This window comes from Ambystoma mexicanum, chromosome 5q (genome assembly GCF_040938575.1).
Source record: "Ambystoma mexicanum isolate Mex_15411 chromosome 5q, UKY_AmexF1_1, whole genome shotgun sequence".
NCBI classification, from domain to species: domain Eukaryota; kingdom Metazoa; phylum Chordata; class Amphibia; order Caudata; family Ambystomatidae; genus Ambystoma; species Ambystoma mexicanum.
The window spans coordinates 1,336,133,214-1,336,156,751 of record NC_090933.1 but is presented as its reverse complement, the minus strand read 5'-3'; the positions used below and the strand labels follow the sequence as shown (position 1 = coordinate 1,336,156,751).

At 47.0% G+C, this 23,538-nt stretch overlaps 1 protein-coding gene across 2 annotated transcripts in view; it reads right to left on the bottom strand.

Annotated features, from left to right (window-relative positions):
• ADCK5 (aarF domain containing kinase 5) overlaps positions 1-23,538 on the bottom strand; it is a 925,852-nt gene that overhangs the window by 572,551 nt on the left and 329,763 nt on the right. For both annotated transcript variants that reach the window (XM_069621949.1, XM_069621948.1), the window contains exon 6: positions 21,071-21,271. In XM_069621949.1, coding sequence (XP_069478050.1) covers positions 21,071-21,271 — 201 coding nt within the window. The remainder of the gene's footprint in view (positions 1-21,070; positions 21,272-23,538) is intronic.

The window sequence follows — 23,538 nt, the reverse complement described above, 5'->3', positions numbered from 1 at the left end:
GAATCTAAGCAGATACAAGCATCAGAAATACGATTACGGTGAGTAATGTATCCCTTCTGAGGCTTGTGGAATCTGCTTAGATCACATGCTGTGCATAGATTAGCGAGCAGTACCAGAAGAAGGAGGTGGGATGTGAGAAGGGTCATGAGCAAACAGGTGTCTTAGAACCGCTTGTCCCACTTGTGTATCTGTCTTGGAATGAGTGTCAATGCAGTAATGCTGAGTAAAAGTGTGAATAGAGCTCCAAGTAGCCGCTTTGCAAATGGTGTCGAGGGGAACATTTGCAATGAAAGCCAGAGTGGCACCAATGCCTCTAGTAGAGTGGGCCCTTGGCGTAAAAGGCAGAGTCTTGTCAGAAAGAGAGTAACACAGCTGTATACAGTTGATAATCCACTTCGAGATAGCGCCATTAGAGACGCGATCCCCCTCTCTGCCTGTAGCTACGGAGACAAACAGTTGATCTGTTTTCCTTAGCGGTCTGGTTTTATTTACATAGTATAGGACCGCCCTACGCACATCTAGGGTGTGTAGTTTCACCTCAGCCGAGCTTTGCGGGTTCTGGAAGAAAGCCGGAAGCTCGATGGACTGGTTTACATGGAACTTGGATATGAATTTAGGTGAGAACCTAGGGTGTGTGCGTAAAACCAGTTTGTCCTTGTGGATAGTAAAGAAAGGATCCTGCACTGACAGAGCCTGAATTTCACTGACCCTTCTTATGGAGGTAATGGCTACTAAGAAGGCCGTTTTATAAGTCAGGTGTTTGAGACTACTTTTATGCATGGGTTCGAATGGGGGTCCCATGAGCTTAGCTAGCACCACGTTGAGGTCCCATCCTGGCGGTGGGTTCGAAATAGGAGGGTGAAGTCTCTTTACTCCTTCCATGAAGGCTTTAACCACTGGTACTTTCCACCACGAGACCTTGTTATGGGATGTGGTGTAAGCCGAGAGGGCTGCCAGGTGTACTTTCAGCGAGTTAAAAACCAACCCTGCATCCAGCAGGTGGAGCATGTATGTCACAACGTTGGAAGGAGTGCAATCAACCGGGTTGATTTGTTTATTCTGGCACCAGATAACGAATCTTTTCCACTTATCAAAGTAACAGTGCCTTGTATTTGGTTTCCTGGACTCCTTTAGAATGTCCATACACCTCTGTGGTAATTTGAGATGTCCAAACTCTATGACTTCAGGAGCCATGCTGCTAGGTTCATAGAGTTGGGTTCCTGATGCACTGTTTGACCCTGTTGCTGGGACAGTAGGTTGTACCAGGCTGGGAGTCTGATGGGTTCGCACACCGCCATCCTGCGTAGGTGTGGAAACCATGGTTGTCTCGCCCACATGGGAGCAACTAGGATGAGCGTCATAGATTCCTTGTTCATCTTGTACACCACCTTCCTGATGAGAGGAGTTGGTGGAAAAGCGTACGCAAACATCCCTGACCAGTTCATCCACAGGGCATTCCCTTGGGAGTCCGGCTGGGGGAACCTGGATGCAAATCCTGGGCATTGTTTGTTTTCGCTTGTGGCGAATAGGTCTATAGTGGGGAAACCCCACTGAGAGAAGAGATCTTCTACTACGTCTCTGTGAAGGACCCATTCGTGTTCTTCCGGGAGGGAGTTTCTGCTTAGAGCATCCGCTAGGGAATTGAGCTCCCCTGGAACATGTTGCGATGACAGGAAGATGTTCCGTCTGAGTGCCCATATCCATATTTTCTGGGCAAGCTTGGACAGATTTGGCGAACGAGTCCCCCCTTGCTTGTTCAGATAGAACATGGCTGTCGTGCTGTCCGTCCTGATCTGCACCGACAAGTTCAGTAGATGGGGCTCGAACGCCCTTAGCGCTCGGAATACTGCCAGAAGCTCTAGCAGATTGATGTGGTTCTTGGCTACTGAGTGAGACCAGAGACCCTGAGCTGTGTGGTGGAGATGGTGAGCTCCCCACCCAGTCAGGCATGCATCTGTAGTCACCACGGCTTGTACTTCGGGATCGTAAAAGGGTTTCCCCTTTGCGAGATTCTCTCTTGTCCACCAGTGTAGGCTCTGTACGAGTGTTGGCGAAACGACCACTAGATCGTCCCAATGACCACTTGCCTGAGACCACTGTTTCGCCAACCATTCCTGCATGGGACGCATGCGCAGACGCGCGTGGGGGACCAGGTAAATGCATGACGCCATCATGCCCAGTAACCGCATAGCTTTGCGTACTGTTATCTGTTGACCTGACTGATAATGCGGAATTTGCAGAAGTATATTCCGAATTCTCTCTTCCGAAGGGAAGGTCAATCCTTTCTGAGTATCTAGGATAGCTCCTAGAAACTGTTTTGAGGTGCTTGGCACCAGACTTGACTTTTTCTCGTTGATGGAGAAGCCTAATTCGTGGAGGAGGTCGATAGTCCTCTGAATGTTTGACCTGCAAATTCCTGGGGTTTCCCCCGTTATGAGCCAGTCGTCCAGATAAGGGTACACCGGGATTGCTTCCCTGCGTAGGTGTGCAGCCGCCACCGCCAGTACCTTGGTGAATACCCTTGGTGCTGAAGCTATCCCGAAGGGCAGTACCTTGAATTGGTAGTGGCGACTGTCCACCTTGAAGCGCAAGTACTTTTTGTGCGCTGGGAGCATGGAAATATGAAAATAAGCATCTTTCATATCCAAGGTTGCCATGTAATCCCCCTTTTTTAGGAGGGGGATTACCTCTTGTAGCGTGGTCATACGGAATTTTTGGGGCTTGACATATTTGTTGGCAGGCCGTAAGTCCAATACTGGGCGCATTGTCAAATCTTTCTTTGGCACAAGGAAGTAAGTTGAATAGATACCCTTGTTTACCTGGTGTCCTGGGACGAGTTCTATCGCGTCCTTTTCTAGCAGAATGGCGATCTCCTCGAGAAGGATCCTTTGATGTTCTAGGGAGTGCACTCTTTGTCGTGGAGGATGATTCCGGGGACGCTGCAGTAGTTCTATACAATATCCTGCGGATACTGTTGACAGCACCCATCTGTCTGAGGTGATCCCTTCCCAAGCCTGGGTGAAGGTGGAAATGCGTCCCCCTACTGGGGTTGCGTGGCAAGGGACCCTGAACTGAGCGTCACTGTTTTGGTGGAGGCGTGCCCCCGCCCTTGTTGGGGCTGCCTCTGCCTCTTCCACGACCTCTCTTGTTACCCCTGCCGTAACTCTGGGTAGACTGCTGGTTGTTATTCCATTGTGTACCTTGTCCCTGGGCATAGTTGCCTCTTTGTGAATTTTGGCCGCGTGGGCGACGAAAATTATTGTTCCCCCTCTGGTTAGGGGGTTTGTTGGTAAGCTGGCCAAGGGATTTGAGAGTCTCATATTCATCTTTGGCATTTTTAAGTGCGTCTTCGACCGCTTTCCCAAACAATAGGTCGGGTTCCACTGGCTTGTCTATTAAAGAAGCCTGGGTTTCTGTCTTGAATCCCGACTGCCGTAACCACGCATGTCTCTTGATAACAGTACCTTCTGCTATCAATCTCCCTGCGTTGTCAGCGGCGTCGAAAGTTGCTTTTAAAATGCAACCAGACACGGCTCTCCCCTCTGCCGAGATCCGAGCCAGCTGGCCCTTTAGCGGTTCTGGAGCAGAGGCAATGAGCGCCGCGACTTCTTCCCATTGATGGCAATTGTAACTAGCCAACAGGGTGGTGGAATTCGCAATCCTTGCTTGGTAGGCGGACGTTGAGGCTACCTTTCTGCCAAACCCGTAAAGTTTTTTGCTCTCCTTGTCGGGAGGAGCTTCTGATGAAGATAAGGGCGTGCCAGCCCTCTTTCTAGTGTTGGTCACCACTAGGGAATCTGGTTTAAGATGTCCCTTTATATACAGAGGGTCAGACTGGGCTGCCCGGAAAATCTTTTCAATTCTGGGGTTGACAGCTCTGGTGAGGTTAGGATTCACCAGGGAAGGATCTATTCTTCGTTGGATGGATTTGAGGATAGGGATGGTCTGAGCGACCGGTCTTCTCTCTCCTACAAACTCCTCCGCGAAGTCCCTTTCCTCCTGTACACCGTGGGTGTCGATGTGGAAGTGTTCCGCTGCTCGAGCGAGAACCTCGTTAAGGAGGGGCTGGTTATCAACTGGAGAGTCAGTAACTGGGGCTTCGCTTTGTACTGGGGAATCTACTCTGTAAATTTCCTGCTCATCTTCTCCCTCCTCCAGGTCCTCATCCTCTGCATAGTAATCTGTCCCGGTTTGTTCTTCCATAAATGCAAACTCCTGGTCCTCTTCAGGGAAAACTTGTCCCTGATAACTGGGGAGTGGAGTAGAATATGGAGTGGAGTAAGGCTGAACCTTGAAGGGTTCAGGTCTTTCGACCCGGGGCTCTTTACTTAGCGGGATAGGATCGGAGGAGCCTGAGGGTGTGGCCCCTTGAGGGTTATATGAAAGAAAGTGTTCTGGGTTCTTATCATAAAAATCAGCCAAGGAAGACATCCTAGACATAACCCTGTCTATGTCCTCACTGGACCATTCCCTGGAACAGGGTATTACTTTAGCAGGTGATTTATTTTCAAGGGTAGACTTGTGTTTGCTTGTCTGCTTAGGCTTTACAGGGGTGGAAGGCTGTGCTTTCCGCTGTTTCCCCCCTTCTCCGTGCGTGGAAAAATGTTTTCCCTGTCCCTTGGGGGCCCCAGAGACTTTCGACGCCTGGCGTCGAGGGTCTGGAGAGGTATCTGTGTGCTTCGGGCGTGGGGCCTCACTGATGTTAACCGCGGTCTCGGTATCTTGGAGCGCGGCCTGGGGGTGGAAGTCGTCTTCGTCTCCCGACGATCGAACTTCCGTTAGTGTGTGTAGCGAGGCACTCTTGGCAAGAGTGGATGATTGCCTTGCGTCGTGAGGCGATCTCGATCGAGAGCGCCCAGAGGACACCGAGTCGGACCGTTCTTTTTGTGCCTCTTTCCGGGAAGTCGACGTCGTCGAGGTCCGGTTGGTCTTAGTGTGTTTAGTGTGTGTTAGGTGTGTAGCGCTTGCGTCGCCGGGGGTCTTCCCCATAGCCGCCCTGCCGGACGACCTTCCGAGGTCGGGGACCTGCGCTCGTCGGCTGTCTTTCGACGCCGTAATGCCCTCGCCGTCCGAAAGTACGGCGTCGCTGCCATCGCTGAAGGCGCCCTCCGCTGCCATGGCCTCCTGCCTGGCGTGGTGGGCCCAACGCTTTGTCGAACGGTCCTTAAGTGTCTTAGGTTTAAACCTACTACACGCTCTGCAGTTCGCTTCGGGGTGATCCCTCGGCAAGCAGAGATTGCACGTGGCGTGCCTGTCGACCCAAGGGTATTTGCGATTGCACTTGGGGCAGAATTGAAAAGGGGTACCCTCCATACGCACCTTAAGGCAGCGGGCTGCTAAGTGTAGGAATATATATAAATGTAACTATATATCAAGAGTGAAGAGTATGTACCACCCCCCACTCTCCCTACTTGTAAGGGCCGAGGCCAGCGGCCTACTAGGCCCGGGCCGAGGCCAGCGGCCTACCGAGGCCCAGATCCGTCGTGCAGCAGTCGACGGTCGATGACTTCTCCAGCCGTCGTCGAGGTTGAGGGTCGACGTTGGGGTGGGGAAGGGAATGAATAAGAATTAAAATTATAATAACAGCAAAAGTATGGCTAAGGCCAGGGAACTCCGCAAGATGCTTCCGACCAGTATGGCGGAAAAAAACAATCTGAGGATCCTACACGCGTGAGGGATCTTGGGTACAGTGGACGTCACACTAGGGATAGTATTACTGGCACGCCTGTGTCGACGCCCATTTTCGACTTTCGAAAAACAAACTGTAATACTCCGCAGCTTCCACTAGATGTCGGCCTATGCACAGCATGTGATCTAAGCAGATTCCACAAGCCTCAGAAATATATATATATACTTAAAATCGACACATCAAGGAAAAACAAACATAGGCAAAGTAAGAGACAACAGCTTCACCATATTTGGCTTACCTCATTGAAAAAGATGGCGCAGCACTGCCCTTCCCATCTGTACTTCATCCGCATGCTGCCTTTCCAGGCAGTAATGGCGTATGAACGTGTGTGGGACTGACCATGCCGCCGCCTGGCAGATGTCTGTCAGAGGAATTCCTGCCCATAGCGCCGCGGAGGAGGCTGTCGATCTCGTGGAATGGGCTCTAGGGTGCCCTTGTAGGGGCCTCCCGGCCTTGGAGTGACTAAAAGCAATCGCTGACGAGACCCATCGAGCCAGTCCTTGCTTGGAAATTGCCCTTCCTCTCGTCGACGGACCATATGCGATGAACAGCTGCCTGGTAGTTCTGAGTTCTTGCGTTCTTTGCAGATAAAACTTTAACGGCCTTTTCACATCAAGAGTATGAAGAGCCTTTTCCGCCGTCGACGACGGGGTCGCAAAGAAAGTAGGGAGGACAATGGTCGAGTGTTTGTGATAGACCGTCGGCACTTTCGGGATGAAAGTAGGATTAGTTGATAGTATTACTTTGTCCTTAAAGAATCTCATATATGGAGGGTCTATGACTAATGCCTGTAATTCCGACATTCTCCTAGCTGACGTAATGGCAATTAAGAAAGCCAGCTTCCACGATAGGAACTGCATGGATGAAGAGGACATTGGCTCGAAAGGGGGCTTCATTAAGGCCGCCAACACCACATTTAGACTCCACGATGGTGGGAACCGCTTCGTAGGGGGAAAAGTTCTAAAGAGACCCCTCATGAAATGTTTCACCAGTCTGTCGCTGAATAACGGTGTACTGTCTCCTCCTCGTGAACCTTGAGATGGCCGCCAGGTGAACCTTGATGGATGACGAGGATAGCCCACTCTCTGCTAGGTGAAGAAGATACGGTAAAATTTGTTCTGGAGTTACTTCCAAAGGCCGTATTTCGTGCTGCGTTTGACACCACATACAGAACCTTCGCCACTTGTATATGTATGACTTGTTAGTCGAAGGAGCCCTAGCCGCCTGCAGAATTCTCCGGCAATCCGACGAGACTTTCAAATTGCCAAATTCTGAAAAGTCAGGAGCCAGGCAGTCAGGTTGAGGCTGTCCGGATTGTGATGCCACACCGTTCCCTTGTCCCTGGACAGGAGATTCGGCACTTTCTGGAAAGCTATCGGCTGTTCCAACGACAGATGTAGGAGGTCGGAAAACCACGGTTGTCTCGGCCAATACGGTGCCACTAGAATGACCCGGCATTTGTATCTGCGAATCCACTGTATTGTCCTCCGTATAAGGGGGAACGGTGGGAAGGCGTACAGGAACTTGTCTGTCCACGGAAATGAGAACGCTTCCCCTAGGGATCCTTTCTGAGGCCATCTGCTCGCGAACTGCTCGCATTTCCTGTTTTCTTTCGTTGCAAAGAGATCGACTGAGGTGTGACCCCACCTTTCGAAGACTTTTTGCAGCTGAATGGTGTCCATCTCCCACTCGTGTATCTGAGCCATGCTCCTGCTCAGGGAATCCGCTTGTACGTTCTTCACTCCTGGAAGATGGTGAGCCACTATAGATATGTTGTGTTTCAAAGCCCAATGCCATACCTTTTGAGCCTCCACAGAAAGGGTCCTGGATCTCGTGCCGCCTTGTTTTATCAAGTAGAGCATGGCTGTCGTGTTGTCTGTCAGCACTCTTACTCTCGACCCCTTGATATGTGGGAGGAATGATTTCATGGCCCGTCTCACTGCCCTCAGTTCCAACACATTGATATGCAGGCGTGATTCGGTCGAAGACCATCTGCCCTGTGTTTGGTGGTTGTCCATGTGTGCTCCCCAGCCCGTCAGGGATGCGTCCGTGATGATGGTATTCTGAAATTCTGGTTCTTTTAGAGGAACCCCTCTGTCCAGGTTGTGAACGCTTTTCCACCACTGGAGGGCTCGGATGATACCGTCGTCGTCGATGGTTATCCTGTCTGACCACCGGCCCGTGGCCTGCTTCCATCTGTCCGCCAGGAACTCCTGTAGAGGCCTCATGAACAATCGACAGTTGGTTACTAAGTGGATGCAAGAAGCCACGGAACCTAGGATCGCCACATACTTCCTCACTGAAAGTGTGCCATGTAAGCGAAGTTGACTCGTCAGTCGATTGATCTTTGACATTCTGTCTAGGGAAGGTTTCACTATTCCCGACTGGGTTTCGAATTGAGCTCCCAAGAACTTTAAGTTCCTTGAAGGCCTTAGAGAGGACTTTTCGAAGTTCACTGCGAACCCCAGTCGTTGCAGAAGCTGTAAGATGGCCTGTACGCTGTCGTTGGTCGACGCCGAGGAGGATCCCCTCACAAGCCAGTCGTCGAGGTACGGGTATACATGATGCCCTTTCTTTCGCAGCCAGGCTGCCACGGGTGCCAAACATTTTGTGAACGTTCTTGGGGAGGATTTGAGACCAAACGGGAGCACTGCGAATTGGTAGTGTGTCTGACCTACCATGAACCTCAGAAACTTCCTGTGTTTTTGACACATAGGAATGTGGAAGTACGCGTCCTGTAGATCTAGAGACGCCAAAAAATCCCCCACTTGGACAGACCTGATCACTTCTTGCAGTGTAAGCATTTTGAATTTCCGACTCTGTAAGGTCTTGTTGAAGTCGCGCAGGTCGAGAATGGGACGCCATTTTCCGTTCGGCTTTTTTACCACAAAACACCTTGAGTATATCCCTTGGCCTTTCTGCGATGCAGGGACCACTCTATGGCACCTTTTTGTAACATAAGTGCTACTTCCTGCAGCAAAATGTTCAGATGTGGTTGGGGTAGATGTATCGGTGGACATTTTGGAGGTTTGCATTTGAATAGCAGAGAATGTCCGTACCTCACTGTGTCCAAAACCCACTGATCTGTTGTGATGTTTTCCCATTCTTTGACGCAGCTCGACACTCTTCCTCCCAGAACGGTGCGCTTCCCGTCATTGCTGGTCTTTCTGTTTGTTCGTCGACGACGAATAAGTCGGTCGTCTCTTGGATGACTGGAAGTTTCTGCGCCGGCTTGAGTTTTGAGAGGCGCGCCTATATCCTTGGGAAGGGTATGCCGATCTGCCAAAGGATCTATCCCTGGTTGCAGAAAATCTTGAGTTGCCAGATGCTCCTCTAAAGGGACGAAAGTGTTTACCACTCTGAAGAGAACCCAACGAACGTGCCGTATCCGAGTCCTCCTTCATCCCCTTCAAGGCCTCGTCCACCTTTTCTCCGAAAAGTAGATCACCTTCGAAAGGCATGTCCAATACTTTATACTGCACCTCGGGCCTGAAGTTGGTGCACTTAAGCCAAGCCTGGCGTCTTAGAACAACTCTGTTGTTTATCTGTTTAAAGCCCGAATCTGCCAGGTCCACCGCTATGTTAATAGCATGGTTCGACGCCTCTTCGCCTTCTCGTACCAGAGACATCGCCGTTCTTCTATGTTCCTCCGGGAGGTGGTCCAGAATAGGGGCTAGCCTGTGCCACATCTCCCTGTCGTACCTGGCCACAATAGCCAGAGAGTTGGCTGCTTTCACAGTTGCAGCACCCACGGAAAGAACCTTCTTACCAAACACGTCCTGGCGTCTTGCCTCATTATCCGGAGGGGTAGAGCATTTATGTTGGGCCTTCGCTTTCCTCGTCGCCGCTGCCGACACCACTGAATCAGGTGTAGGTTGGGCCGAGAGACACTTCGGGGTAGAGTCTGGCACCTTAAATTTCTTTTCAATGCGGCCTTTGACGGCCGGTTCAGAAAACGGGTGACGCATGGTTTGAACACCTTCTTTCCAGACATGATCTAAAATGGGTATCGAGAATATTGAACGTCTATTCTTACCCATATGGTCGACAGGAAAGCAGTCCTTTTTCTCCTCCTGCTGGACCAGGCCAAACTCCTTGCACGCCTTTTCCATCATTGAATGAAAAGCGCCAATATCGTCCGGTGGCGACGGGTGAGTGGGGCTCTTTGGTGTTTCCAGTTCCACATCCGAAACCCAGGATGGATCCCTAGATGGAGACAGGGAGATATCCGATGCTGACCCACGGTCAGATAAAGAGTCTGAAAGCTCACCCTCCTCCTGGACTACTGGAGTCACCGGAACTCCTATCGTTCTGGTTGGACGGTGTGACGGGCCGGGCTTGTCGACGGGGGGGGTCGACGGTACAGGTGGAAGCCTTTCACCCAGCGATTTCAGCAGCGAGTGTAAGGAGGACAGGACCTCCATGGACAGGGCCGATTGAGAGCTTGGAAGTTGGGTAAAGACCTGAGAGCAGGTTGCTCCTGATGGCGACTTGGCTCGCAGGCCAAGGTCCTCTGGGCCCGCAATCCTGAAACCGTCGTCTTCTTTCGAGGAAATCGGCACTGCCTGTTCCTGCAGCAATGTGTCCGGCAACCCCAGATCAAAAACTTCTGGTCTCCAGGCCAGAACTTCGGTCGACGAGGACATCGTCGCCGTCGTCGTCATTGGGTTGATGACGGGGGAAACCAACTGCGTCAGCGGCAGTGAGGACACTGACTGGTTCGTCGTCGTCGACGGTGGGCCTGCAGGTGGCTTAGGCGGTCCCGCCTTAACAGCGCTCTCCCTGCGTTTAACCAATTCTCTACTCGTGGCAGATCTATGAGGATCGCCCGAGGAGGATTTTGGCCTTTCCTTTCCTTGTTTTTTCGACGAAGATGATGATGATGATGATGTCTTTTTTGAAGATTCTTTAGAAGAGAATTCTTGGAAGAGTGGCTTCGTTGAACATCTTTTTCCGCCGGTCGAGTCTTCTTCGCCGGTGGTTCCGACGAGGTTGAGCGGCGAGGGGCTCCCGATGTTTTCGTCGAGGCCACGCTGCGCACGGAGCCGACCTCCGACTGAGGGTATGCTCCCGCCCCGTCATTTAACCACGATACCAGCCGCCAGCTCCGATCTTTCAGGGTTTTCTGGGAAAAACCTTTACATATGTCACACTGGTCTGCCGAATGGTGAGGGTGGAGGCAATAAATACAATCGAGATGGCCGTCCCCCTCGTAAACCTTCTTCAATCCGCAGGTAGCACACGGGCGAAAGAGAGGTTTTCCCGACCTTCTGATAAAACCAATAACCTCACAGAAGCTCATGCGAGTAATTTCAACGATAGCCTAGAAAGTAGAGACTACGCGAGGAGATCCCACTGTCTTTGGAGACGGTTGAAATCTGACGGGTCCCGCGGGGGCGGGGCTTATATACCATTACATCCTACGGGGCATGCGTGGACGGCCCCGGAGAGGACGTGGATGTGGATAGGACACACAAGTGTCGGAAGTTTTTTCCTATAGGAAACGACTATATGTGTGTACCGAGGGTTCCCAGTCTGACGACGGGGAATATTCTAAGCATGTGAATCCATGAAAGATCCAATGCTGGAGAAAAGGAATACTGTAAGTGGGCATGTGGAGGGGATCTGGGACCCATGTTGGGGGGGGATGTGCTCCACAAACTATATTCAAAAGGAACACAAAGTTGATACGTGCCAGTAACACTCAGACTTTGGCAGGAGAGTAAACCCAAGGCTGTGCGTATACTTGAAATCGGAGACAAAATTGGGAATTGAAGGAAGTTGCTTACCCTACTTGGCAAGAGTGTGAACGGATACAAAACCCCACCTTTATGTAACAATGGAAAGGCTCTGGGGAAAGGGAATCAACGCCCAAGCCTTTTCGCCTTACATTAAGTTTTTGAGAGGGACAGGTTAGGATTTGGAAACAGGGCCACTACCTTTACTTTAGACACTGTGACACCGACAGTTTCATTAGCTAGTTTTTTTGAGGCAGGGAAACTCTTCTTAGAGGTAGGGCTAGGTAGGATTGACTCCAACCCCCCGTTATTTTATTGTGAATAAAAGTATGCATTAACCAACATGCCACCCTTGTGTCAGTCTCCTACTCCCAGACCCTCACACAGCCCTGTAAGACATCCCGATTTATTTTCTGAGTTTTTGAAAACTGGAATCCAACTGTTGGTTACGAAGAGAGTTGGGAAATCTGTGCCCTGGGTAGCTTCGGTGAAGCATAAGTTTGATATACAATTCGAAAGATGAGTAGGTCATGAATGGCAACTGCCTCCCTAGACCCCCCCGACCCAATATCGTAAAGGAGAGAATCGCTATGCACTGAGTGAACCATACCAGCCTTAGCCTGGACCAATAAAGGAAGAGATGGACCTTATGTATCTGAAAATGGCAAGAGTAAAAAGACCTGCTTCTAGACTGACATACGTGCATACAATAGACATGAAGCAAATACGCACTCACCATGAACAACCGCAGATATTAGGTAAAATGTGCATTTAGACACAAAGAATATCGCTTGCACCATAACGACACAAAGAATAACACAAGCAAAACAAATGATATACTTAGGTAGTTTATTAACCTAGAAATGCAACAGTAAAGAGCTGCCATCTTCGTTAAATGGAAGCTGCAGCATGCAATAGATTGAATAGAAGTCTTGAAGTTCATGATTACTAAAAGCAGCTGAATCCACTAAGGCGCAGGCAAGCGCTACGCAGCCCCTCTTCAACGTTATGGAGGAATTAAGGGAGGGCTTGAACAATCCAGAAGAGAACATGAGATAAAGATTCTCAAGCCACAAGATGCATCTCTTAGATTAATTAGAGAACAGCCAGCCTTTGAATGCCAGGTACAGACTAATAAGTTAAAACCTCAAAGGATGTATTGACCAAGTCCCTAGTGGTTGGAAAAGTAATAACACTTGAATTCATGATCGCTAAAATCTCAAATAATATAGGACAGAATAATTCAGAACATGGTCTCTTCACAGGTGACCCATAACTCAGTGTCCATTTGAAGGGGCCCCTGAGGGACCCTCGTTTGGGGAAACAAGGCACAATCACCACACACGAACTGATACGCCAGACACGAGGTAGTATTCCCAAAATCTAGGGTTTATTGCAAAGCAAATAGTCTCAGTTGGCCAACTGGTCCCACACCCCGCGACATGTGTCTACCAGACCTCGGGGGACGCAAGAGAGAGAAATTCGTACAACAGTTACATATATACAAAACAAGCATCTAGTAATCAGTAGTGTCATAACTTATACCGCCCCTATTGCATTTCCTTTGAACTAGGCATGATGATTGACAATGGTGACGAGTATGATACCTTCAAACATTCATTTAGTAACAGTTTGCAATTCTGTAAGCTCACAGACAAAAGTCTTTGTTTTAAAGAACACAATGCTTCTGTTTCTACAAGCAAGCTCTGCATAGGGAGAGACACATTCGATGCCTTGCTATCTCCTCGTTTGTATTTGTGTACTGGGGGTCAACTTGCTCTTCAGGGCTCTACCGGGCTCAGAAAAGGGGGGCCACAAAGAAGAGCATAATTCAAGTCATTTAATGTTCGCTCTAGCATTTCCACTGTGCTTACCGAGACTAGCTGGCACCTGCTGTACTGATTAGAATGCCTTGCTGCTCACTCTCCAAGGATATGCGAGGGAGGGGACCGGGCATTAGTGTCTGGGTTACTGCGTTATGTTTCAACATGCCACTCGCGCCCTTGCATTGTGCACCAGTGAAGCAGAATAATATTTCAGCAAAGCAGTTTTACATGAGGCAAAAAGGCAACGTTAGAGAAAACAAGAAGAAAACAAAATGGCGATTTCAGTCACCTTAAAATGGCTGCACCATGGTTAAGCTTTTGCTACACCTTTCTATAACTAAACACATGAGGCGGTTGGTCTTCGGCCAACAAAGTGTAGTGCCTCACGATCGAGGGGTGTCTATTCTTTCTGGACTGACACATTCATTAAGGTCAAACACGACCAGCTCCTGCCTCAACTCCCCACACGCACTCCAACTCAATGCGCCTAACAAGGTCAAGTACAGAGGAATATTTCTGGCTCATGTAGGCATAGCGTCTTATTTAATTGGAAGAACGCAGATCTTGGACTTCTCTGCCCTCACTCCCAGTTTCTGTTCATGTGCTGATGACCTGTCAGAACCAAGGTTGGTGAGCAAGGTACCAACCACTGAACACTATGTTGTGCCACCCAATATATGTGGCAGCAACCAATAGTCAACCTTAAAGATGACATGTATTTTCTCTTATGAACGTAGAGGTGGTCCCAGGTGAAGCCATCAGAAAGCAGTATAACTAATGGAAAGACTAACCCATATATTTTCCATATGTAGACCATCCCCTAACCAATCCCCGTACCCTGTAGGGTTTTGTAACCAAGATTGTAATGCAACGTCAATTGTCATGCTTGGGAAGGACGAGAGCTAACAACTTTTTTGCTTGTATGCTGTCCCCGCTTTATATGGATTGTTAATAAAGTGGGGTTTTGCAATTTATTTTGACTATTTCCGTTATTGGATGCAGGATTTCCCAGCCGGTCAGTTCTTCTCTGACTGGGCTTTCCACTTGCCCAAAACAAGAAGAGGAAAAGGAATCGAGAAATTATAACGAGTAAAGTGTCCTTGGCTGAGGACATTCGTGGCCAATTGAATCCTAGTAATTTTTTTTTTTTAAATTGGTTTAAAACCTGCAAAATAAGTAAGTATATTGATATTAAGCAGAAAATACTGTTGCACTGTGCCCGATTGGACAACAGGCGTTTATGGAGAGCTTTAAATGACGATAGGCAGAGTAATAGTCAAATGAATGTAATTGCAGAGGAAGTTTGGTTCAAACATTTTAGTAAGGTATTTTCAGATGGTGTGAGTGGTGAACCCCTCTTTTGTGTTTTATGCATATTCACAAGGGGATCCATGCTGGGAGGTGTATGAAGTAAAGGTTTTAATTACTAAATTGAAAAACTCAGCAAGAAGTCTTGAAGGAATCTCTAATTTTGTTCTAAAAAAGAATTCATATCTGTGGGCCGAAATTCTCACAATTTGATTGAATGCAATTCTTCATCAGCAAGGTTTACCTGTATCTTGGCATTCAGCCATTATTGCCCCATTTATAAAAAAAGGTCCAAGGAATGAGCCAGGGAGTTATCGACCAATTTCTTTGATTCAATCATTTGCAACGGTGAAGGAACATCATTTAGCCTCATTATTTCCCTCTTACAAATGAAGGCGACAAGTCTGAAGCATCAAGCATTCTACGTGTCTAGCATATGCCGGCAGCCTTTGACAGATGTGATGGATGATTGCTTGGAAGAAGTTAGCTGAATGGGGGTGCCTTCTCAGCTTTTGCATATGATTAGGTTATTGTATAGTAACAATTTGGTGTCAGTAAGCACCATTAAAGCCAATTAAGGCGGGGAATGGGGAGGGGGGAGGCAAGGGTGTGGGCTTGTCCCCAGCCCTTTAACTTGTATATTTCTGATTTGGCGACAGTCCTAAAGGGGTCCTCTATTTTCTCTCCAAGCCTGTGCTCTCTGGAGGCAGGCTGGCTAATTTTTGCTGACGATATCCTTTTATTTTTAACATGACCCCGGTTGGGCTGCAAAGAGCACAGTAGCCACTTACGTTGATAAAAATGGCTTACTGGTGAAACCTGCATAAAAAGAGCAAGCGTAAAAACTATAAGTGGTATCTCAAAAACAAAAGGATTTTACAGGTTGATAAAGTAGTACATTTAGGATATACATATGCCTCAAGGTTTCAAGTTGCAACAGTGAAAACTGAGGTTTCAATGAAATTCAACTTGAATGCACCACAGATGAGAATATTTCATAGTAAGTGCTGTTAATTCTCATTGTTGCCACGATTTCAGTTTTTCAAATTGAGGGAGACTCCAAAATTATGTATGGACTGCACTGGAATTGCTGCCAGTGAATGAGAGATAATGGTTTGACAAAATTAAGGGTCGTCTATGGAGGGCTGTATTGCGTCTTCCAAAGTCTGTGCCAATTGCTGTAATTAGGTGCAAATTGGGTGTGTATTCCCGATGGTACACATATGAATATAATAAGATACTGCTATATATTAAGAATGACAAGGCCCCAGCACTTGGGTGAAGTTTTTAGGGAAGTTGAAGACACATCGGTGATGAATTTTATGAGTTTATGTAAAGGTTTTTAAATTATACTTCCATTTATGGTGACTGGACACATTCCATTTTAAGAAGAAAAATGAAGCGACGGGACAGATTTGAAACGTGGAATAGTGTGTAGCTACATGCTATAGAAGGAATTCAGTTGTAGTTCAACAAGGTTGCAGAAACCTTAATCATATCTGTTCAGATCGCCATCGATTAAATTTAGAACGTTCTTTTTGAGATTCCGTTTGAATTGCCTACTCACCGTTTAAGTACTGGGTCCTCGTATAGGCCTTCAAAGCGAAAGTAGGACATGCAGGTTATGTAATCATCAGATAGTGGAAACTCAAGTATTTGATTGTAGATTGTTCCGCAGTGAATGGACTGAGGTTAAGAATGCTGTGAAAATTAACTTTGTTAATGCTATTTTTTTAAACAATTAGGGGACATCCATTTCTTGACTAGTGGATTATTGATTTTAATAGACTAGGATGCCACACTTATTTTCTCCAATTTAAATATGAATTTTGTTGTTTGACTTTTATATCTCTCAATTTTAAAGTGGTTTTTGATATCTTAGTTAAATTTTGAATACTGTGGATTTTGTTCTATTCTTAAGCTGCTTTTTTTACTTTTTGAATCTATTCTGTGTAAACTAATTCATTGAAATTTTATGCATGAATGGTTATATTGCTTACTGTGTGTGAGGTTTTATATGTAACAATATCACAACAAAAGAAATAATTAAAAAAACTTTCCTGCGCTCAGTCCTGCTGGATTTGTGGAAGGAGAGCAGTTTAGCTTACCTGCTAGAGGTTTTCCCACAGTTGCTGCATTTATAGTCCCTCATCTGGCCATGCAGGCTGGATGAAACTGCTTCTGGTTTTGGATTTTGGCTTCTGGGTGTCCTTCCACAGTCTTCCTCATCTGCTGGGGTCAGGCCTGTCATCTTGAGACTGTTTGTGAGACCATTTTACCACTGCTTACCGCATTTTACCCCCAAGGACTGCCGCCTTAGTTTTGGATGTTGCTGCATGAAAAGGTGTTGAGACTAACAGCTGGCCAAACCTGCTTTGTCTGTCTCTGTACACCACCACCAATGTCCAGCGATATGCACCATTTGCTGCTGTGCCATACACGTTTGCCTGCTGAGCTACCAGGATCAGTCATATGCAGGTTCCTCCATCCTCCAGAAGCCATCTCTGTCACTGATTCACTTTTGGATGGTGGGGTCCCACTCCTGTGAAGGATGATTTTTCTTTCGGGCTGTCAGAGTCGTTGCTGGCTCAAAATGAAAGTCCCTGGGTGACCCTGATCCTTCATTTTGCACTATAAATATAAGCTTTTACTTACCAGGTTGTTCTGCTTCGCTGGATCAGTGTTTTCAGGAACCAACTGCAAGTTCTTTCCTCTGGATCATGGGTTAGCAGGGTAGTCAAGATGCTCACACACGAGTATGCCTCTGGTCGTCAGGATCGGCGGGTCCCCTCTACCGCATTTCCCCATTGGTTTACAACGTGGGCTAAATCCTGCTCTACTTCTCGGCTCCTGGGGCTGCTGGGTCTCAAACCCTCCACTGGTTATCCTCTTCTGGGTTTCCACTGGTGTCTCCTGGGGTCAGCTGGATTCCTCTATGGGGAAGAAGTGAGAGTTACATGCCCTTTCATCATAACCGTAGGTCAGACTACAGATTTCTGTCTTCTTGTGATAAGGTATCCTGGCACTGAGGGCTCTCAAACTGAGAGTCCGACCACAAGTAACAAAAGGAGACAGAACCTGAAAAAAAGAAAGAATCAGACCGCCACCACAACTAAACTTAAACATAAGTGTTCAGAGCTTTACGAAAAGAGAAATGGTCTGCAATACTCTGAATGGGCAGAGATAGAGAGGGGCGCCAATGGAAAGCTCTGCCACCCATAGTTCATTTGCGGAAACGGGGGGCTTGAAGCAAGCATTAATTAGCTGACCGAAGATTCCGTGAAGGAAAATAGCTTAGTCTTGTGGCACAAGCTTCACATCCATTAAAGGAGCGGTGGATAAACATAGGACTTTACATTTAATATGACTGAATCATGAGCCAGTGAAGCTTCTGAAGAACAGCCAAGGTCTGTGTAAATTTAGGACGGCCCACCACTAAAGGGGAAGCAGAATTCTGCACAACTTGCAAGCGTTAAAGAATAGTTTTGGGCTGCACAAATAAAGGTGGCGTTGCAATAATCCAAGGTGCCTATTACTGCAGCGGCCACCACCAACCCACGCAGTTTAGCTGGTATGAATGGGATGGTTTTTCTCAAACTCTTAGTTTAAAGCGGGCAGCGCTACATCTGTCCCTAACCTGAGGCCCAACAGAAAGAGGATACAATCTTAACGCCAAGATTTTTCACAGTGTGAACTGGCTGACCAGAGTAAAATCTAACACTTATCAGCACCCACTGTCATGACCTCAGTTTTCTCTGCATTAGTTTAAGCCAATCCATCTGCAACCATCCCCGATGTAAGACATCCACTCCGAAGACAGCTAGCAGCATGTTCCTGATCATGGTCTACACACAAAACCAGTTGCGTGCCCTCAGCGCAAGAATAAAACCTGCAACCATGTGCATAGATTAGTTTGGGCAGAGGAAGTACATACATGTTAAATAAAAGAGGGGCCATTGCAGACCCCTGTGGGACCCCACATGTAAGGGTGAAAGATGCAGACAAGAAGGGAGGCAACAGAAGAGATTACCTCCTGGTAGACAGGAAAGAGAGAAACCAGTTAAAAACTGAACTCCCAATGTCGATCTCCCTTAAGCGTCAACAAAGAATCCTGTGGTCCATGGTGTCAAATGCCGCAGAGAGGTCTAAAATAAGAACACCTACACCGCCTTGATCTAGTCATAGGGAGAGATTGTTGATGCATGAGACTAACACGGATTCCGTGCCCCGCAAGAGGTCGAAACCCTGACTAGAAAGGATCCAGAATAGCATGAGATTCCAGGAAAGTTCTCAACTGGGGCTGGGGCGGGGGGGGGGGATAACAACGGCCTCAAGGACCAAGAATCTTCATCAATGCTTGTAGGAGCGAGATAGGCAGAATGTTACCTGGAACAGCCGGGCATGGGGAAGCCTTTTTCAGCAGGAGTCTGTGGAGGCCTGCATGCTTCCGAAATGTTGGAATAACACCAGCACGCATTTAGTAATTCACGGTCTAAGATGAGGCACCAGCCCTGGGGCAATGGCTTTCAAGACCCGCAATGGAATCGGATTGAGCTGAGAGGCAGGTTTAAGCACGCTAACAGTCCGCAACACATGATCCTAACCAGCCATAGCAAAACTAGACAAAGCTGCTTCAGGGTGAGGAACATGAGGTGAGACAGATAAAAGGCAGACCTCGGGATCCACGATTTCTGCGCAAGTCACACAGGGCCTGGGAGCCAGTCACTTTAGTTGAAGCGGCAGCTGGATGAGACAGTTCCTGAATAACTGTAAAAAGTTCCCTAGGTGGATTTCGAGCATTCCCAAGGCTTTTGGAAAAAAATAAGTCACGTTAGCTTCCCTAATGTCACAGTGGTAACTCCGCCGCTGAGCTATCCTCGTCAGAATAGGTGTACTGCCATGGACGTTCAGAGCACTTATATAGGACTTTGAGAGAATGTTAATACTCTGAACGAGGGAGCAGACGGTCTCTCGGGTCTCCTATGGTGCTTCAGAGGAACAAGCTCGCCAGCTGACAGTCCAAAAGCAGAGTGTAAAGCTGATAAAGGATCAGCACAAGTGTCAGCATTCGCAGCATGAAGATGGCTAATAATGAGAGTAGAAAGAATAGTAGGTTCCACTGGACTCCAGGAGAGTGATGAATAACACATAGGCCACAATGGGGGGCAGGGGCGGTAGTGAACAGCATAAAAGGAATGCTATGGTGGTCAGACCAATTCACTGGTAAGCTGCCTCAGTACTAAGCGTATTAGTCTCAGAGAAGAGCAATTTAGCAGCATGCAAATCTTCAGGGTCGTTAGGCCAAAAATGTAAATCCCCCAAGATAATCACACAAGGGTATTTCAGCGAAAGCCCTGCAATAAATACTGTGAAAACAGCTACAATAATCATGAGAAGGCGGGCGATATGTGATTAACAAATAAAAGGTGGCAGAAGGTGAAAGGGATACCTGAACAAGAATGTGCTCCATCTTTCATTCGTGAACCACTGGCAGAATTGAGTATTTCAACACTGTGGTGCTACCGTTTCCCTCCTTGGTGTGCAATATGCTCTTCTGGGCCTAGGGACTGTCTAACTAAAATACATTCTGGAATTTGGTAGACCTCCTGGCTGTGACAGACATGGTGTTCTCTGGTTTACTACACGTAAATGCTATAACTGGTATGTGCACATGTATTATGTGCAATAACTTTAGAGTGCAGTAAGAATCCTGTGCTAAGGTCTGTGTGGTACCTTTGGATCCTGACGGCTAATTATTACTGTGTGTGACATTGTACAGGCGTCTTTTCTTAACTTACCTATGGAAGGCCTATATGTGTAGGGCCTACTACAGGTATGGGGCGTACATTTTAAGGACATGGTGAGTTTGGCCTTAAATGGCCATTTACTGTTTTTTTACTTACTCTATGCTTTGCCATGTGTTTAGTGTAACCTGAGAACGCATCACCCCCACACGCTGCATCATAAATATTGTATTTGTTACCTTAGACAAAGTGCATATTTTTTTTCAGTATAACAGTGTGGTGCATTTATTTGTGGTGACTGCACTCCTGAAGTTAAACCAGACTGCTCTTCTACAGTTACCCTTGTAGAATCGGGCCTTTCCTTTTGGGTGACCACTAGGATAGATAGCATAACCCTCACCAGAGGGTTGTGCAAAGATCTCCCCAACAGCTCTGTCCCTGCGTTGTGCCCAAATTAGCACTGGCACACAGCAAGTCCAGTAGCGCTGCTGTGCTCTCATAAGCACTAACCGCTATGCATGCATTGTCCTGTAAACCGCATTAATAGACAAAGATATGTACATGTGCTATTTCCCATTTGCACTGCCAGGCACACAATTATCTCTCTGCCCAGGTTAAGCAGCGCCAGCATGGATGGCACCACGACTACCACCAGCAAGCATACTCACATTTGTGGGCACTACCAGGCACATATTCCCCCTTTGAAGTGATCAATCAGCAGAACTGGAAGTGGAACTGCATTACCTGTCCCTGTGACACACTCACCTCCTTGTACCGGCGGTTCAAAGCACGGTCTTCAAGCACGCGCAAGGTGCGGGTGTACTCCTTCGGCAGTAGGTGGTTGAAGGCACATAGCCCCTGGCCCAACTTGATATAGATCCCTCCATTGCGAATAGCCCCCTGCACCAGGGTATCAGCAGAGCGCTGGTGGCAGGCCGACATCTGCTGGCGGTAATCGAGGCTGTTCTACCCAGAGAGAAGGAACAGGAAGGAATTACTCTGTATCACAGCAGGCAACTCTACAGGTCATCACAGGCCTCACATAGCTCAACAGGTCTGAAGAATCCATGCGTTGCCAGCAAACCATGCAGCCACAGAGGAGCAGAGCAACCACAGAAATCCCACACGTTCAGAAAAAAAGTAGAAGCCCATCTCAAATGTGGATTCATATCACATCTATCGGTTTTTATTTTTTTATTATTTGTATTTGGTTTAAAGCAAACCTTTATAAACATTTTTACTCAAATAGGATAAAATTAATAACTATACATTTACATAAAGAATATAACAATCGCGTAACATACATACATTCACTTAAAAGGAGAAGAAAAAGAAGAAAAAGGAAATTCCCGTAACATAAAAAAACAATCATCATCAAATGTATAGAGAAAAAAAAAAGATCAGAATAGAAGCAAAGAGGAACTTGAACCATCATTGAAGTAAGAGCTATCCCAGTATTTACACTATGAGTTTCAGCCAGGCCAGACTCAGGAATACCGTGGGGAGTCATTTTACGTGGAGTTGGAGCAATGAATGACAAATTAGCTGCAGAATTAGCAGCACTGAAATTTGTAAACAAAATGGGAGATTTAGACAGATTTTCAGAAAGAATATGAGTTGAAAAGGCAGTGGCATTTGTGTCAAGATCTATTACAGGCATATCCCCGGTGTTTGAAATGGAAGACATTTTCCAGTTCGAGGAATTGCTTATAGATATGACAGGACTGTCAGGAGATTCAACAGGGGGCACAACAGCACCAGTCAACACGTTATTTCACAGAATACTGTCTGTAGGAGACATTTTCTTTAGCAAAAGTAACTGTAGCAACGGCCAAAGGGCCGGATTTTACAGCCTCTTCAGTTATACCCTCCTCCGTTGCAATCCTGACTGGATGTCCAGAAACTGAGTCCTTTTTTAAAGCAGTAGATGTTTGATCCACACGGCCAAGTGCCGTTGGTGTGTTGTTTCCATTGTTAAGTTCAAGAGGGTTCACAAGGCTTGATTCACAGCAAAATGGTTGAATGTCCATCCCTAAAAGAATTTCTGCTCTTGTTTTAGGCTTTGTTTTCAAGTTGCTCATACAAGGGGTAGAGCTTAAGCGAGGTTTTTTATTTATAGCAGAAGACAAATTTACAGGTGAATTTTCACCATCAGTATAGTGAAAGGCCGAAACTGGGGGCATACCTGTTTTAAAGGAGGCAATGACTCGTTTCATTTTCACGAGGCGCCAAATACACCAAAGTGAAAAGAAAAGAAAAAAGGAAAAAATAGAGGTTATTTACAATATTAACAACAGAACCAAGAGAACCTCGCCACACGCCGCGACAAGCGCGGCGAAGCAGAACTTGACCGGGACTTGCTCAAGGCTTTATAGCGCTGCCCACAGAAGTAGCAAGCAATGCCTAAAATGACAGAGAAACACGTTAAATAAAGTCCAAGTGGTCCAAGTATAGTCGTATACAGCGTGGTATACTCCTGTTAAAAGTTCACCTTCTGGTAGTTGTTGTTCAATTCACAACAGTTCAGGTAATAAACACAGGAGCATCAGCAAAGTGCAGCGGCAAAGCGCGACTTGACCAGGACTTGTCTAATTTAAGGCCCTCTAGGAATCCAGAAAATGCTAAGCCCGCTCGTGTACTTTGTACATTCAAGCACCGTTTCCAGACCAAGTCAACAGAGGAGCATAAGTAAGACTCCCTCAAGCAGCCCAAGAAGGCGGTCCTTAAGTCAGCCAATTGTACACAACTGAAAATGTGATGTTTTGCAGTTTCCTACTCGGAATGACAACATCTACATAAGCTTTCCATCATATTTACTTAATTTCTTTGCAGTAGGACACCGTTAGTAGGGAGGATATTCCATCGCAATTGCAACAAGCCTCGGTGAGAACGGTTTGGAAAGACAGAAAGAATTTGAGAGGATCCTCTTTTCTTATGCTCATGTGAAAGAGGAGTTATAGATTTATATGAATGGAAAGTTTCTCATGTGGAGATCCAATCTTTATCTAGTAACCTCTTTTTAGTTAGCATCGGGTTGCTGATTAGTGTTTCCAGGTTAGAGTCTATGTTTTGGAGGATCTTCTCAGTTATTGCCAAATGTTAGTAAGAACCCAGAGCAATTTATAAGTTATTCCCCATCAGCTCATATAGAGTATTTACAATAGGAACCTTAATTTTGGCATATATATGAAAGCATCTTCCATTGTACTCTGGCCCACATGGAGGTATATCCC